The sequence below is a fragment of the Camellia sinensis genome, chromosome 4, assembly GCF_055761805.1.
Source record: "Camellia sinensis isolate YWXY chromosome 4, ASM5576180v1, whole genome shotgun sequence".
In the NCBI taxonomy this organism is placed as follows: Eukaryota; Viridiplantae; Streptophyta; class Magnoliopsida; order Ericales; family Theaceae; genus Camellia; species Camellia sinensis.
Window position 1 is genome coordinate 115812299 of NC_138964.1, and position 15106 is coordinate 115827404.

At 36.4% G+C, this 15106-nt stretch overlaps 1 protein-coding gene across 2 annotated transcripts; it reads left to right on the top strand.

The window, feature by feature from the left end:
• Window positions 1-5767: 5767 nt before the first annotated feature.
• LOC114309183 (alpha/beta-Hydrolases superfamily protein) lies at window positions 5768-10031 on the top strand. Of its 2 annotated transcripts, XM_028254876.2 has the most exons (10): window positions 5768-5827; window positions 6072-6152; window positions 6365-6482; window positions 7952-7988; window positions 8133-8202; window positions 8282-8386; window positions 8605-8755; window positions 8960-9042; window positions 9429-9522; window positions 9635-10031. In XM_028254876.2, the coding sequence occupies exons 2-10, from the start codon at window positions 6122-6124 to the stop codon at window positions 9720-9722; spliced, it is 777 nt and encodes a 258-aa protein (XP_028110677.1). In that variant the 5' UTR covers window positions 5768-5827; window positions 6072-6121; the 3' UTR covers window positions 9723-10031. The 2 variants fall into 2 exon arrangements, with proteins under 2 accessions (XP_028110677.1, XP_082722150.1); XM_082866024.1 differs by lacking the exon at window positions 5768-5827 and having other exon boundaries at window positions 5927-6152.
• Window positions 10032-15106: the final 5075 nt, after the last annotated feature.

Sequence of the window (15106 nt, forward strand, 5' to 3'; positions counted from 1 at the left end):
GCTCTAGTGAGCCAATTGATTCACAAACAAGATGAAAACATGGCCTACACTCAAGACATGAACATGCATGTGACAATTTGCCATGAATTCGACTCCAAACTCACCAATTCAAACATGCATGCATGAATTATGTTCTAATCCTACATGCATGAACTAAAACAAGACTTAACTCTACAATTGAAGCATGAATCATGCAAGAATTAATTCTATGACAACAACAAGAAGATGAATGTCCTACCTTAGTCTTGTATTCAAGGTTTAGGAGTCCAATATGACAATTTACACTTCAATCCAAGCAATTCAAGCCAATTCAACAAAATGAGCTCAATTCTCTCATATTTCCTCTCTTGGTCGGCTAGGAAAAAGGGCTGAGGAAATGGTTTTTGATTCAAGTGTGGTGTAGCTCAATATGCCTAGGTAGTGGCCCACTAGATGGCTTATTGGTAATTAAGTCCAAAACTTGCAACCCATCAGTATTTAATCTAATTTAATCATACCTACTCAGTTTTCAGATAAATACACTACAAAATCACATTAATTATGAGGATCATAAAACATCAATCAATTCCGGATTCGGCCGCCGATAGGGCCTTCAATTAGCAGTTTAAACATAAAAACACGAACAGATCAAATAAACAATCAACAGATAAAATGCAATTCAAACAGATGTACTCATTCTATCCAGTTCCAGTTTTCAGTCAGTCAGTTCAGTACTTTAATCAGTTCAATTATCAGTCACAATCAGTTCAGTTTAACGGTAATCAATGTTTAACGGTAATCAGTGGTGAGGGTTATTACACTCTGCGACGAAGTCTGCCAAAGATTGGGCTTTTATTGCGGTCTTGGGTTGGAACTTGATGTCGAATTGTCCCAACTCTACTGCCCACTTCAGAATTCTCCCAGAAAAGTTCGCCCTCTCAAACAAAGCTTTTAGTGGGAAAGCTGTGAGGACGACTATGGTGTGGGCGTGAAAGTAGTGTGCCAATTTCCTGGAGGCCATCATCAAGGGTAATGCCAGTTTTTCCAGTGGCAAATACCTTGTTTCGGCTCCCAGCAACGTCTTGCTGACATAATAGATGGGCAAGTGTTGGATTCCTTTTGTACGAACCAACACTGCGCTAACTGCGTGCTGAGAGACCGCCAGGTATAAGAAGAGTTCTTCACCAGGTATTGGGGTAACAAGCAGTGGTGGGGAAGACATATATTCCTTCAAGCTTTCCAAAGCTTGGTCGCATTCTTCATCCCACTCAAACTTGGCTTTTAAGGCATGAAAAAATGGTCGTAGTCTGTCTGACGACCGGCTGATAAATCGGTTGAGTGCAGCTGCCATGCCGGTGAGATGCTGCACTTCTTTTACAGAGTTGGGTCTCTCCAAATCTTGGATTGCTTTGATCTGGGAGGGGTCTGCTTCTATACCTCGGTTGGTTACCAGGAAGCCCAAAAATTTGCCAGATCCTACTCCGAATGCGCACTTGGACGCATTGAGGCGCAACTTGTGATTCTTCAGGATCTCAAACATCTCGCCTAGGTCCTTAAGATGGTCATTCTCATCCTTGCTTTTGACCACCATGTCGTCGATGTAAGCTTCCATTGTTCTGCCTAACAATGGTTCAAACATCTTGGTGACCATCCGTTGGAATGTTGCCCCTGCGTTCTTCAGGCCAAAGGGCATGACCTTGTAACAGTATAGTCCTCTTGGAGTTGTAAAAGATGTGACCTCCTGGTCTGGTTCATGCATGGTGATTTGGTGATAGCCTCTGTATGCATCCAGAAAGCTAAGTCGGTTGTGCCCCGCCGTTAGGTCCACTAGTTGATCTATCCGTGGTAGAGGAAAGCAGTCTTTTGGGTACGCCTTGTTGATTGTTTTGTAGTCGACGCAGACTCGCCATTTGCCATTTTTCTTTGGCACTACGACTGTGTTGGAGATCCATCTTGGGTAGTGCACTTCTCTAATTGCTCCTGCCTCCAGCAGGTTACCTACTTCTTCCGCCACTATTTCGGCATGGTGAAGTGCCGATCGGCGAGTGCGTTGAATAACCGGCCTGGCGGATGGGTGGACATTGAGTTGGTGACTGTTGAAGTTTGGATCAATGCCTGCCATGTCGTAGGGTGTCCAGGCAAACACTTCGATGTTAGAGGTCAAGAAATCCAAGACCTCTAACCTCTCAGTGCTGGACAACGACGAGCCGAGCATGAAGAACTTATCCGGGTTCTTTTCATCTATTTTTACCTCCACCAAGTCCTCCACCGCTTTCTGATCAGCCTCTTTTCCGACGTCCGCGAATAGTTCATTGCTTTCAGGTTCTTCTACCGAATGAACGTATCCTTTGGCAGCGCGGCTGCCATTTACCGTGGCGAAACATTGCTTTGACATGATCTGATCTCCATAAACTTCTTCAATTATACCGGTGTCGTTGGGGAATCGCATCACTTGGTGGTAGGATGACGCCACCGAACGTATGGCGTGCAGCCATGTTCTGCCCAAGATGATGTTGTAAGTGAAGGGGACCTTCAATACCCAGAACTCCACTTGTTTTGTTACGCTTCCTGCTCTGACTGGAAGAATTATTTTGCCGACGGGCCACTCTGGCATGGAGTTGAATCCAATTAGGGGAGATACAGCAGGCGCCAAGTCTTTGTCTTGTAGCTTCAGTTGTTTAAATGTTTCGTAGTACATGATCTCACATGAACTATCCTGGTCAATCAGAATCCGCTTGACGTCAAAATCCTTGACTCGGAGAGTGACGACCAGAGCATCATTGTGAGGACAGTATATTCGATCCAAGTCCTTATCTGAAAAAGACATGACGTTTGTTGCTTCTGTCTTTCCCTTCTTGATGGCAGGTTGGGCACTTAACACCTCTCTAAAGTGCTCAGCCTTTCTGATTGATCCCTTGAGCTCGCATACACGCTCAGGTTCGAAGACTCCATGTATTACATTGATAATGCCTTCAGGTGGGGCGTCGATTGGCATTCCGTTGGGGTTATTGTGATCCTGGGGGGCTGGTTGCGTCCCTCCTTCAATGTACTTGTCCAAGTGGCCTGCTGCCACCAACTCTTCTAGGTGTTGTCTCAATGGTGTGCAATTCTCCGTGCGGTGTCCCTTTTCTTTGTGGAAGGTGCACCGCGATCTTTCGTCATAGTCCTTCTGAGCTTCTCCAAGTTTGGCTGGCCACTTGATGAAAGGCTCATCTCTTATTTCGCTAAGAATCCGATATATCGGTTTCTTGAACACCGTGGTTATGGCAGTGCGGATTCTCAACCATCTTTTATCCGGGTCTTCTCCATTATCTCGTCTGCCACGTCCGTTTCTGCTCGGACGATCTACTGTATTGACCTTCGCCGAGGTCTTCTTTTCTGGTACTGCGGTCGCACTAGATTTTGCTTTGGCACGTGCGCCATCCTCTTCTACCCTGATGTGCTGATGCACTCTTTCCATCAGGGCTTCCATAGTGAGGGGTGGCGTCATTGTGATCGAGTCCCTTAGTCTGTTCCCAACTGGAAAGCCTCTTTTATACTGTGCAATGGCGAGATTGGTGGGGCAGTCCCCAATCTGATTGAATGTCTCCCAGTAGCGACTGTTGTAAGATCTTAGGGTCTCTTTATCACCCATGTCGATGGAGAGTAGCTGATCGATCTCCACCGGGGTTTTGGTGTTTGTTCGGAACCTTGTCACGAAGGCTTCTGCCAATTGTGCCCAAGAGGCTATGCTGCCTTCTGGAAGTTTCTCGAACCAAGTCAAGCCTAGGTCACCAAGACTTGATGGGAAGAGTATGTACATTAAGGCCTCGTTTCGCCTGTAAACGGCCATGACTTGGCGAAAGTGGCTCAAGTGTGAGTACGGGTCCGTCTTCCTTTCATATGTGGTGAATTTCGGCTGAAGGAAGCCTGATGGTAGGGGCGCGTTTTCAATCGCTGGAACAAACGGCGAAGTCTGCAGCCTTGCTAATGCCTTGTCCGTTGGTTCGTAGGCAGGGCGCGGTATTGGCATTCCAACCTCGACGCTTCCATGTGTCCGAGGAGCCAACCGCTGTAAAGCCGAGACTCTGTGTGGATCCCGTGCCCTGGCATCCTCCTTGCATCGTGCTTTTTCTTCGAGCACTGTTCGTAAGTCGGATGATCTGGGTAACTCCGTCTGTCTAGATATGGTTTGGTGCGAATGTGAGGGCCAATATGTGCTTCCTTCCGTGTATGACCTTTCAGATCTCGTCCTCTCAGACCTGGAGTGACGAGTTCTGGAAGACCAGGATTGAGTGTCGCCTGTCCTGAGGCTTCTGCTCTCTCCTTGCGAGGGTGTGGTATTCCTACTATGATTTTCTGAGTGGCGAGGGGGCGTCCTGTTTTTGCACCCCTCTCCTGTCGCCACTTCTTTTTTCTTCATGTGGTGTTTCAAGGCCTCCATGTCCGCCGCCATCTTTCTTATCAATTCATCTTGCTCTTTCACGCGATCTTCCAGAGCTTGAGGATCAATCCTCCGTCTTTGCCTATCAGGACTTTGCGAACGAGAGTGACGGGGGCTGTTAGTTCGCCTCCCCCTAGTATCCCTTCTGGTGTTATGTCGTTGGGGCTCCAAGTCCGCCATGCGAGGGACAGAGGGTAATCCTTCACGCCTTGCGCCCCCATCTGGAGTTAGCCCGTTGACGGCGGACTGCGGCAATTCTTCAATGTGTGCCATTGATCATAAAGGGGAGAAGCTTTAATCAAGAGGTTTTGTTCTATATTTCCCACAGACGGCGCCAATTGTACGGGAAAGAAATAATTCTCCTCGTATAATCCTGTTGACTAAGTCTGTGCTCCTCCGTACGACGTTGCTTTGTCACCTGAAAACACAAACGTGAGCTAGTCGGTGGGTGTGTGCCGGAAACCTCTCCGATGCCTAAGTCAGCAAACTTGACAAATAGACAAAGCTCTTTGTATTCAGAAAGCAAAATTGTGTGTGGTCACCTCCTCCAAAGTGATGTTTGTGAACTTTTATAGGTTTCGAGTGGCACAATCCTAGTAGGACTTCTACTTCTCCATGCAGAGTCCTCCTAGGATTCATACTCCTAAAGGATAATGCTTATCCTTTTACGCCCCCCACTGCTTAAACCAAGTGGGATGGTTTTTACCATGGCCGAACTATCATTTGACCGAAGTACCCATGGTTATGTATAGCCGCAGAATAAGCCGAACTAGTTTTTCCTTTCCCTTCTCTTACGTCGGCTTCTTATGCGCAGCACATGGCATGGTTGGACCGAAATAACAAATCGCGACCGGTATAACTCCAAGACCGGTCTAACTCAAAGATACCGCTAGACCAATTTATTCAGAATACATCATGACCGGACTAACTCTGAGACCGGCCTAGCTCCAAATTGCCCGGATCGAAGTAGCTTTACAATTCTTGAGCCGAAGTAACTTCATCTCTTTCGGCCGGAGTAACTTTATCTCTCTTGGGCCGGAGTAACTTCTCGGCCCTTTTTACCCCGTCCATACTTTAGGCCATAAAGTCCATCTCATAGCTCGGCCCAATTTTTACCAAAATTACCCTCTCAATTCCCATATTCGTCGGATTATAATGAGTATCTAAATGATGATAAATTCGACAGCTGAGCTGAACTTCACTTTCAAGTTAATGGGTATCCATCAATCAACTGAAATACATAAACAAATGATTGAAAACATAGATTTTTCTTGATTTTTTTTTTTCACCACCTTTCACAAAATTGGGTTTATTCTTTCTTGGTTCCATCAAGAAGTTGCATTCTATGGATTACTTTATTTTCAGCCATGCCTAGCAGTATAGATTCCCTCTAGAGCTCTCCAAAGGCACAGTTGGACGGCTCGGGTATGCCTGAATGTGCTCTGTGAATTTTTCTGTTTTGATTCTCTCTGTTTCTCATACAAAGATTTCCTGCTTTTTTCATTATCTTTACCCTTCCTTTTCATGATGGATGCTCTCTTTTTAGGGTTTTAGTGTGGTTTTAGGCACAATGTGCAGCTAGTTCATACATATTCACTTGATTTATTTCATTTTAAAACTAACCATTTGGGTATAAATAGAGATTACAATCTTGTTTTCTTCATTGCAGTGCTCTTTATTCTCATTGCAAACAATAGGGGGTCTAGCTGTAGAACAATAATGAGTCGTTCAACTCCTTCAATGGGTTCTGGTCAGTTTTATCTGGTCCTTATTATGATTGGTTGTTTTTGATCTTTTATTTAATTCATGTTGAAGTGGGTTTTCTGGTATAATAAAGATTGGGGTCAATTATAGATGGGGATGATGATTTTTATTTTATTTTTTCAGCGTTTACGTATTTATGTTTCTTTAGTTCAAACTTGTTTGATTTTGGAGCAATGACTTGGTCACCATGACAATCAGGTAGTAGAACAACAACTAGGAGGACAGTCGAATTCGGAAGGACATATGTGGTGAAGCCAAAAGGGAAACATCAGGCTACAATTGTCTGGTTGCATGGCCTTGGTGATAATGGCTCAAGGTAGAATTACTACTTCTCCACACTTAAATATAATTTCGGGTATCTTTATAGATGTTCTTTAGCATCCTTGTGATTAAAACTTAAGGCTTTGAAATGGAAAAATAGTATACCGCGAGCAGAGAACCTTGTTCAACAAACTCAAAAACTGTCAATACACTCGGCCTCGTTTGGAAAGGCTCTGTTTTAGCTAAAAAGTTAAAAAGTTACTAAATTAGCCAAAAAGTCAACAACCTATACAAAAAAGTCAAAGATTCTCTTTTCTCTCTATTTTTTGCACATCTTTTCGTAATTAGCCAAAAAGTCATCCCAAACATTCTAGTTTTTTTTAGCTCATATTTTAGCCAAATAGTCAAAAAATTACTAAATTAGCCTGTTCCCAAACGAGGCCTTTTTCCCCCAGGAGTCTGGAGATATTGATGATGATCTAGATTGATTTTATTGATACAGTGAGCCTGTTGCTTGTAGTTTTTGTGAACTTTCTGATATTGACAGTAGGAGATCTGACCAACTGTCTATTCTTTATTTTATGCTAGACATATGCCTTTGTAATGAAAGGGTGGACTTTTTGTTCAAAAACAAAAGAAAATGTGAGATGGTTGACAAAATATTAATATCTTGTCATGTTCTTTAATAAGGATATATATGTCTAATATTAAATAATTGTGATTCCACTCTCTCACTTTTCACTGTGAACCTTGAAATTATATAAAACTTGAGTTCTTTGTGCTTTCATGTCATGTCTTGTTTCATGTCTTGAGTTCACTAATTTGGTTCTCTTGCCTGCTGAGCAAACAGCTAGTAGTAACCTTTCACAGAGAATATTCAAACAAATGGAAGTAAACATGGCCTTATTAAATTCTTTTTGTAAGTCCTACTCTGTGGCATATCGAGCACACACCCCTAATTCAAGGAAAAATTGGTTGCATTCCTGCAACTTTTCATGTTTTCTTAATGATTTCATCAATTGGGATTCGACTTTCACTTAGCTATTGTGGTCCCAATAATAGTTAAACAAGTATTTAAGGGCATGTTTGATTGGTTCGATTAGAGCATGGGATTGGGATTATTAATTCGTGGGCCCAATTATCCTACGTTTGTTTTAACATTTTGGTTTAGAATTATTAATCCAATGGATAATTAATCCAACGAATTTGTAGGATTATTAATAATGGGGTAGGGGTGAGAATATTAATCCAATGGATAATTTATCCTATTAATCCAATTGGATAGTAAATACCACATTAATTTGATAGGATTATTAATACCTCACTATTAGTCTTGTGAATCAAACATGGCCTAAGTGTTTACCATGATAAAGTGTCTATTTCTTTGATTTGTTGAATTATCATCGTTTAACTCCTAAGAAAGATATTTGCAGATTGATTATCTGTTACTAACCTGCTCAAAAAATTTATAGTTTTATGTAAAGAGACACAACTCCTCATTCTGTGCTGTGTTTGTTATTGCAGCTGGTCCCAACTCTTGGAAACGCTTCCTCTTCCAAATGTGAGGATGTGTATCCCTTTTTCTTTTTCTTTTTTTTCAATGAACTTTATGCTAATGTGAATACTATGTAGACCCTTAACCATATAAGAATAATTCTTATATTCTTATACTTAACTTTGTTAATGATGAAATTCTATGATGCAGATTAAGTGGATATGCCCAACAGCTCCTACTCGCCCGGTGGCTGTGCTTGGTGGATTCCCTTGCACTGCATGTAAGGTTAAAGCTTGATATCTTTTAATGATGTGATAAATGATAAAATTTTCTAAAGTGCCTTTTGCGGTTCATATCAGGGTTTGACGTTGGAGAACTTTCAGAAGACAGTCCAGATGATTTCGAAGGTTTAGATGTTTCAGTAGCACATATTGCAAATTTGTTGTCGCCAGAGCCTTCTGATAGTAAGATTCTCCCTTGTTACTTCTTCGATTATAGGTCTTACGTAACATAACTTATATACGTTGTTCTTTTATCTTTCACGATGTCCAAGTTACTTTAGCATGTTATAATTGAAGACTATCCTGTTTTGAACTGTTGTTGCTTAGGCCTCTCTAACTGATTGGTTTGATTAAAGTCACCTTATGGTCCACCATTTTTTTTTTAATTTTTTTTTTTTCAGTTAAACTTGGTGTAGGGGGCTTCAGTATGGGTGCTGCAACTGCCCTCTACTCCGCAACTTGTTTTGCTCAAGGAAAATATGCAAATGGGAACCCTTACCCAATTAACTTAAGGGTTATTGTTGGTCTGAGCGGTTGGCTTCCTGGTTCAAGGTACGAATGCAATACTCTCTTCTATCAAATCTTACTGCACTTTCTCTCTCTCTCTCTCTCTTTATTTTTTTTATATATATTATTGTTGTCTATGCTGAGAATGACTAACTCGTATATTTTTACGTCATGATTTAGCAAGTCTAGTGTACTGCACACGGTGCTTGTATATTTCCATGCATATCAGTTAACAGCTAGTTTGTGCAGGATCTTGAGGAACAAGATTGAATCGTCACATGAGGCTACAAGGCGTGCTGCATCTTTGCCCATTTTGCTCTGTCATGGAACATGTATGTATTTTACATTTTAGACAGTGACATCCAAGCTTGCTTGCTTTTGTACAAGTTGTTTTCTCGTACGCATCAAAATCATAAGAAATCCTGCAAATAGTTGCTTTTAAACCTCCGTTCTTTGATTCGTGATTCTAGTATTTTAGACATAGTTCACTCTAGAAGCTTTATGGTAATGATCTATAGCACCAGGAACCTAGTTTCCCATTCCAAAAAGGAAAAACAAAGGAGGAGAGAAGTACATTCTCTTACTGGTGTTCAAGTTCATCGATTCTATATGATATTGAGAATATTTTCACAAACCTGCTATTTTCCACTATTATCTCTTGAGGGCATGCAAAGTTCTGTAGTTGTAAACGTTTTTACCTTGTTTTTACTCAATGCAGGTGATGATGTAGTCCCTCATAAATTTGGGGAGAAGTCCACGCACTTCATGGGCTTAGCTGGATTTCGATACCTTACATTCAAAAGCTATGATGGGTATCTGACTGATCTTTCTGCTAGAACTATCGAAACTGATATATATACATAGATACATATACTTTGAAGGATCACAAAGCCAATTTACTTAATCTTGGTTTTGATTTTGCAGGCTTGGTCATTACACGGTCCCTAAAGAGATGAATGAAGTCTGTCATTGGCTAAATGGGAGGTTGGGGCTTGAAGGATTTCGCTCATAAATCATAATCAAGGCATGAAAGCAAGTAAGGGCGAAGAACGGGGAAAGAAATAACAGAAATTTAAAAAGAAAAGAAGAAAAAAAAGCATATAGATAATGATTGTGGGATGAAAGGTATATGGTATAGGTAAAATAAACCTTTCTAATTCCCGTTTTGTCTGATCGTCTGTATTGTAATAAGTTTTGGATATGTTCATTTTCCATTGGCTCGTAGGCATCTAGAAATGGTATTTGTTTTGGCTGAAATGAACATTTTGTATTTGCTTTTTTGAATAATCAATATAGAGGGCTGTGGCCTCCTTTATATCCAGATCTCTGAGTGTGTGTGGTGTTATTGACTATGAATTCGAGCATTTGGTACTTGAACGCCCTTCCATTTGTTTAAATGTACCATCATTTGATCTTTAACAGGTCAGGCTTTGCAATGGAATTCAAGTGGAAAAATGTCATCAACTGTTAGAAATCAACAGCAGATGATGTTAAAATTTGACAAATACTAATAAGTGATTTGAGGCATTGTTTAATATTAAAATTTGAGTAAAGCCCGTGTTCAAAATGGTGAAAATGTTTTTCAAAAATAAAGAGGCCATTTCAATCAGATTTTTAAGACAGTGATCAATACCCACAAGAAGCAAGCATGGAACTATACATGAGTTCCTTTGTGGATAAATTATCAATAGATTTTAATAGTTGAACTTAATACTCATTATTAAATTTTATTGAAAATTAATCTTAGTAAAATCGTCGCTAAAAATAATTTTTTATAACGATTTTTTATACATGTCACTAAAAATTGATAATTAGTGTCTTTTTTTTTTTAATCACGATTTTTATAAATGTGGCTAAAACTTATAATCAATAATGTTTTCCTATGACAAATTTTTTAAACTGTTATTGAAAGTTAAAAATTAGTAACTTTTTTTGTGACGCTTTTTTAAATTGTTACTAAAACTTATAATTAGTAACGTCAGGGTTTTAGCCTTCTAACAAAATAAATACTGAGTTTTTAATTTTGTTTATTTAAGCTCTAACTTTTAATTTGTTTTCAATTTAAACAATTTATCTATTTCTGTTAAGTAAAATGGATGGAAAATGGGTATTTTAGTCATTAAATTCAATGAAAAATATTATTTTAGTCATTTAATGTACATGTACATTGAGTTTAATAATTAAAATATCATTTTTTTTTGTTAGTTTTACTTAACAAAAACAGGCAAATGATTTATATTGAAAACAAATAAAAAAATTATGATTTAAATTGATAAAATTAAAAACTTAGGATTTATTTTGTTATACCGTTCAAATTTTGAGAATTTTTATGTAATTATCATTATTTATTGGGAAAAATTACTCATAAATCCCATTTGGAGAAAAGTTATTCCATTTAGTCCTAGAAGTTAGTCCTTTTTATTTTGGGTATGTTGTATTTCTTTGATTTGGGGTTTGAAAGTTTACTTGTTTGCCCTTGTGTGTGATTTTGTTTGATTTTTTTCTAATGTTGGGTGTGCGTAGGTAAGGTTAGTTTTTACGTTTCTGTTTTTTTTTTTTTTTTTTTTTTTTTTGGTGGTAATTTAGTAGAGTGATTTATAAATGGATAATGTTACCTCGTTTGTGGTGTTATTGGTGTAGTGTTCGTTCCTTTTTGTTCTGTTTGTCCCTATTGTAACATTGACATAAAAAAAATTCCTTATTGTACTTTTCCCCAACGTAACACTCCAATATAACACTCTAAAAAAATTCCTTAGTGTAACACTCTAAATTAACACATAATTTTTTTTTTTATTGTAACACACAAAAAAATTTCTTAGTGTATTTTTTTCCAAACATAACACTCTAATATAACACACAAAAAAACTCCTTAACGTAACATTCTAATTTAACACACAAAAATTCCTTAGTGTAATACTCTAATATAACATACAAAAAAACTTCTTGATGTACTTTTTCCAAATATAACACTCTAATATAATATTCTAAAAAAACTCCTTAATGTAACACTCTAATGTAACACACAAAAACTCCTTAATGTAATATTCTAATGTAACATACAAAAAAACTCATTAGTATACTTTTCCAGACGTAACACTTCAATATAACATTCTAAAAAACTTCCTTAGTGTAACACTTTAATGTAACACACAAAAAAACTCTTTGATGTACTTTTCCCAAACGTAACGCTCTAATGTAACAAAAAAAAAAAAAAAAAAAAAACTTCTTAGTGTACTTTTCCTAAACATAACATTCCAATGTAACATTTAAAAAAAAAAATGTGAGATTTTTCAAACCATTTCAAAAGGAGTACAAATATCCGTAGTAAGTTTTGAACAAATGTATAATTTCAAACTGTGAGTGTTACATTTGAAAAAAGTACACTGAAGAGTTTTTTTAGTGTTTTTGTGTGTTACATTGGAGTATTACGTTTGGGATTACACTGATTGAAATATTACGTTTGGGAAAAATATACTAAGAATATATATATTTTTACATTGGAGAGTTACGTTTGGAAAAAGTACACCAAAGAATTTTTTTTTGAGTGATACGTTGTTACGTTTGGAAAAAGTACACCAATGAGTTTTTTAGTGTGTTACATTGAAGTGTTACTTTATTGGAGTGTTACACTAGAGTTTAGGTTTTTGTTCGTAATGTGTGATTTTGTTCTAGAATGAGGGAAAATCCAAAACTTCTATAGTGCAAATTGTCCAAATGTGTAATTTTACATTTTAAGAAAATCACTTTTATTCCTAAAAAATTAAACTCAAACATGTAAGTGACTACATTTTTATGTAATTTTCACTTTAATGAGACCTTTGGGTTTATAAGAAAAAAAGGAGAACTAAACCGTTCACAAGATTATATTTTGGGATTTATTGGTGCTTTACCCTATTTATTATTATTTAATTTTTTAAATTTGACTTTACTACTCTAAATAATAATTTTCAAATTAAAAGTGACTAATGTGTTCAATTTATTTTATTTATTAGTAATGTTAGATCTGTTTATACTCTTACTAACATTCTTATTAAAAGCTAACATGTCTTAATATCATTGATTATTTAAATATTAATTATTTTTTTTGACAATTAATTATATTTGACCTCTTATATTTTTAAATTATTAATATACATAGAATTATTTGTATGCTAAGGTGGTAAAACTTAAGGTGGAACAACATTTTAACATCTCACAAAACTGCTCTCAATCCAAAGTGAAAAATAACACCTAATTTTCTAGCAATTTGTGGTAAAAAAATAATTTTCCTTTACTATATTGTCTTTTTTTTTTGTAATAATAAATGAGTGGATCATTATTAGGAGTAAGCATGGTTTGATTAAAGAGTAAATCAAAAATCAAATCATCACTAACGGTTGTATAACATTTGAAACAAAACTAAAATATGAAATTTTTAGAACAAAATCGGTAACATATGATTTGATTCGGTTCAACTTAGAATCACGATTTTTAGAAATCTTATCTCCATTCACAATATGATTATAAATACTATTCACAATTAAAGAATTATTTAGATGATTGTTTAAAAATAGTCATACTATTATACAATAACAAGTTTGCAAAAGTAGAGTGACAACTTACATATATAGAATTTCATTAATGTGTGCTCTTAGAGCTAAGGGTGCAACTCGGGCGGGTTCGGTTGGGTTACGAGGTTGTCCAAGCCTAGCCTAAGTTGTGTTGAGACCTGTCCAGGCCCGAATCGTAACCTGAGATTGCCTGCCCAAACCCGACTCAATTTAAACCCGAATTGCCCGAGTTACTCGAATTCCCCGAATTATAGATGAATTTCATTTTTTTTTTTTGCAACTATATTATTAAATTATTAAAATTTGACTCTATTTTATTTTGTTGTTATTTATAGAAAATCATTAATACCATCAAAATAAATAATTTATATAATGCAAGAGATATGTCGCTATAGTAGTCTTTACAATTTATGAGTGAAAAAAAGAAAAGAAAAGAAAAAAAAGAATAAGATTTTATGTTATTTGTATATATAATATATATTCAAGATGATTTAATAATCTAAATTACTTTAATATCATGTAATGGCTAATAATTTATATGTATATTTAATATTTTTATATATCTATATATGTATAATTCGGATTTCGTGTTGCTCAGGTTGTTTGACGTCTTTATCCAAACCCTTCCAAATTTAATTGGGCTTCTAAATTTTTGCTCAAACCCGTATTGAATTTGAAAATATTTTGTCCAAGCCTTAAAATATCCAGGCTGGGTTCGGGTTGCTCGGATTGAGCCCGCCAAATTGCACCCCTACTTAGAGCACATGTTAAGAAATTTAAAAAGATTAGGGATTAGTTTATCTCAAGTTGTCATTTCAACTTAAGAGAGCGTTTGAGCTTGGAACGTCTATTTTGAATCTGATTTTGGTGATTCGAATTGTTCACCCTTGAACTTGTTGAGTAGAATATTTATATAAAAATCAAAATGATTAGATATTAGTAATTATATGTTTGAACCACATTTGTTTTTAAAAATGGACGATAAATATAATTTTAAGAATAACAATCCATTTTTTGTAGTACAAATTTCATTCAAACATATAGTTCCTGATGTTCGACCATCTTGATTTTTTACGTGAATATTCTACTCAACGAGTCCTAATAAAAAGTGAATGGTTCGAATCACTGAAATCGATTTCAAAATAGATATACCAAATCTAAACTCTCTCTCAAGTTGAGATGATCAACTTGAGAGAAGTCAAACCCAAATGATATCTTGCATGAAATTCAGTGTAATAAATAGTGTATAAGCTATTTAAACTTATTTAACATGTGTAATAAGGATACAGGTTAACAAAACCTATATATATATATATATATATATGATAAGATATTTGAACAAAATGTATATATTTAAATTGTCTGGTTTAGTTTCAAAGAAGATCTATAAGTATAAAATCACAGATCAAGCTGTAATATAGAGTTAACTTATTTTAAGAATTAGAATTGAATCTCACCTTGAGCAAATCAAACCAAACCAAACCAAATCATAGGTCTAATCTGGTTGGATTGATTTATAAATATTTCGATAATTTTTCACAGCCCTAATCATATAGGAGCACTGATTGAAAAGCCCTATTAGAAAGATGGATATACCAATAAGTCCTCTTGACTTTTTGGTACATCAAAAAGTCTTGTTTACTTTTAATTGTTACCATACTGTCCTATTTTTTAGCGACATTTTCATTAAAGTGTCACTAATTATTAATTTTTAATTATATTTAAAAAATTTATTATAAAAAATATTACTAATTATCATTTTTAGTGACAAATTAAAAAAATGGTCATAAAATAATGTCATTAAAGAAATTTTTTTGATCTATAATCACCCACCATTTATACCAGC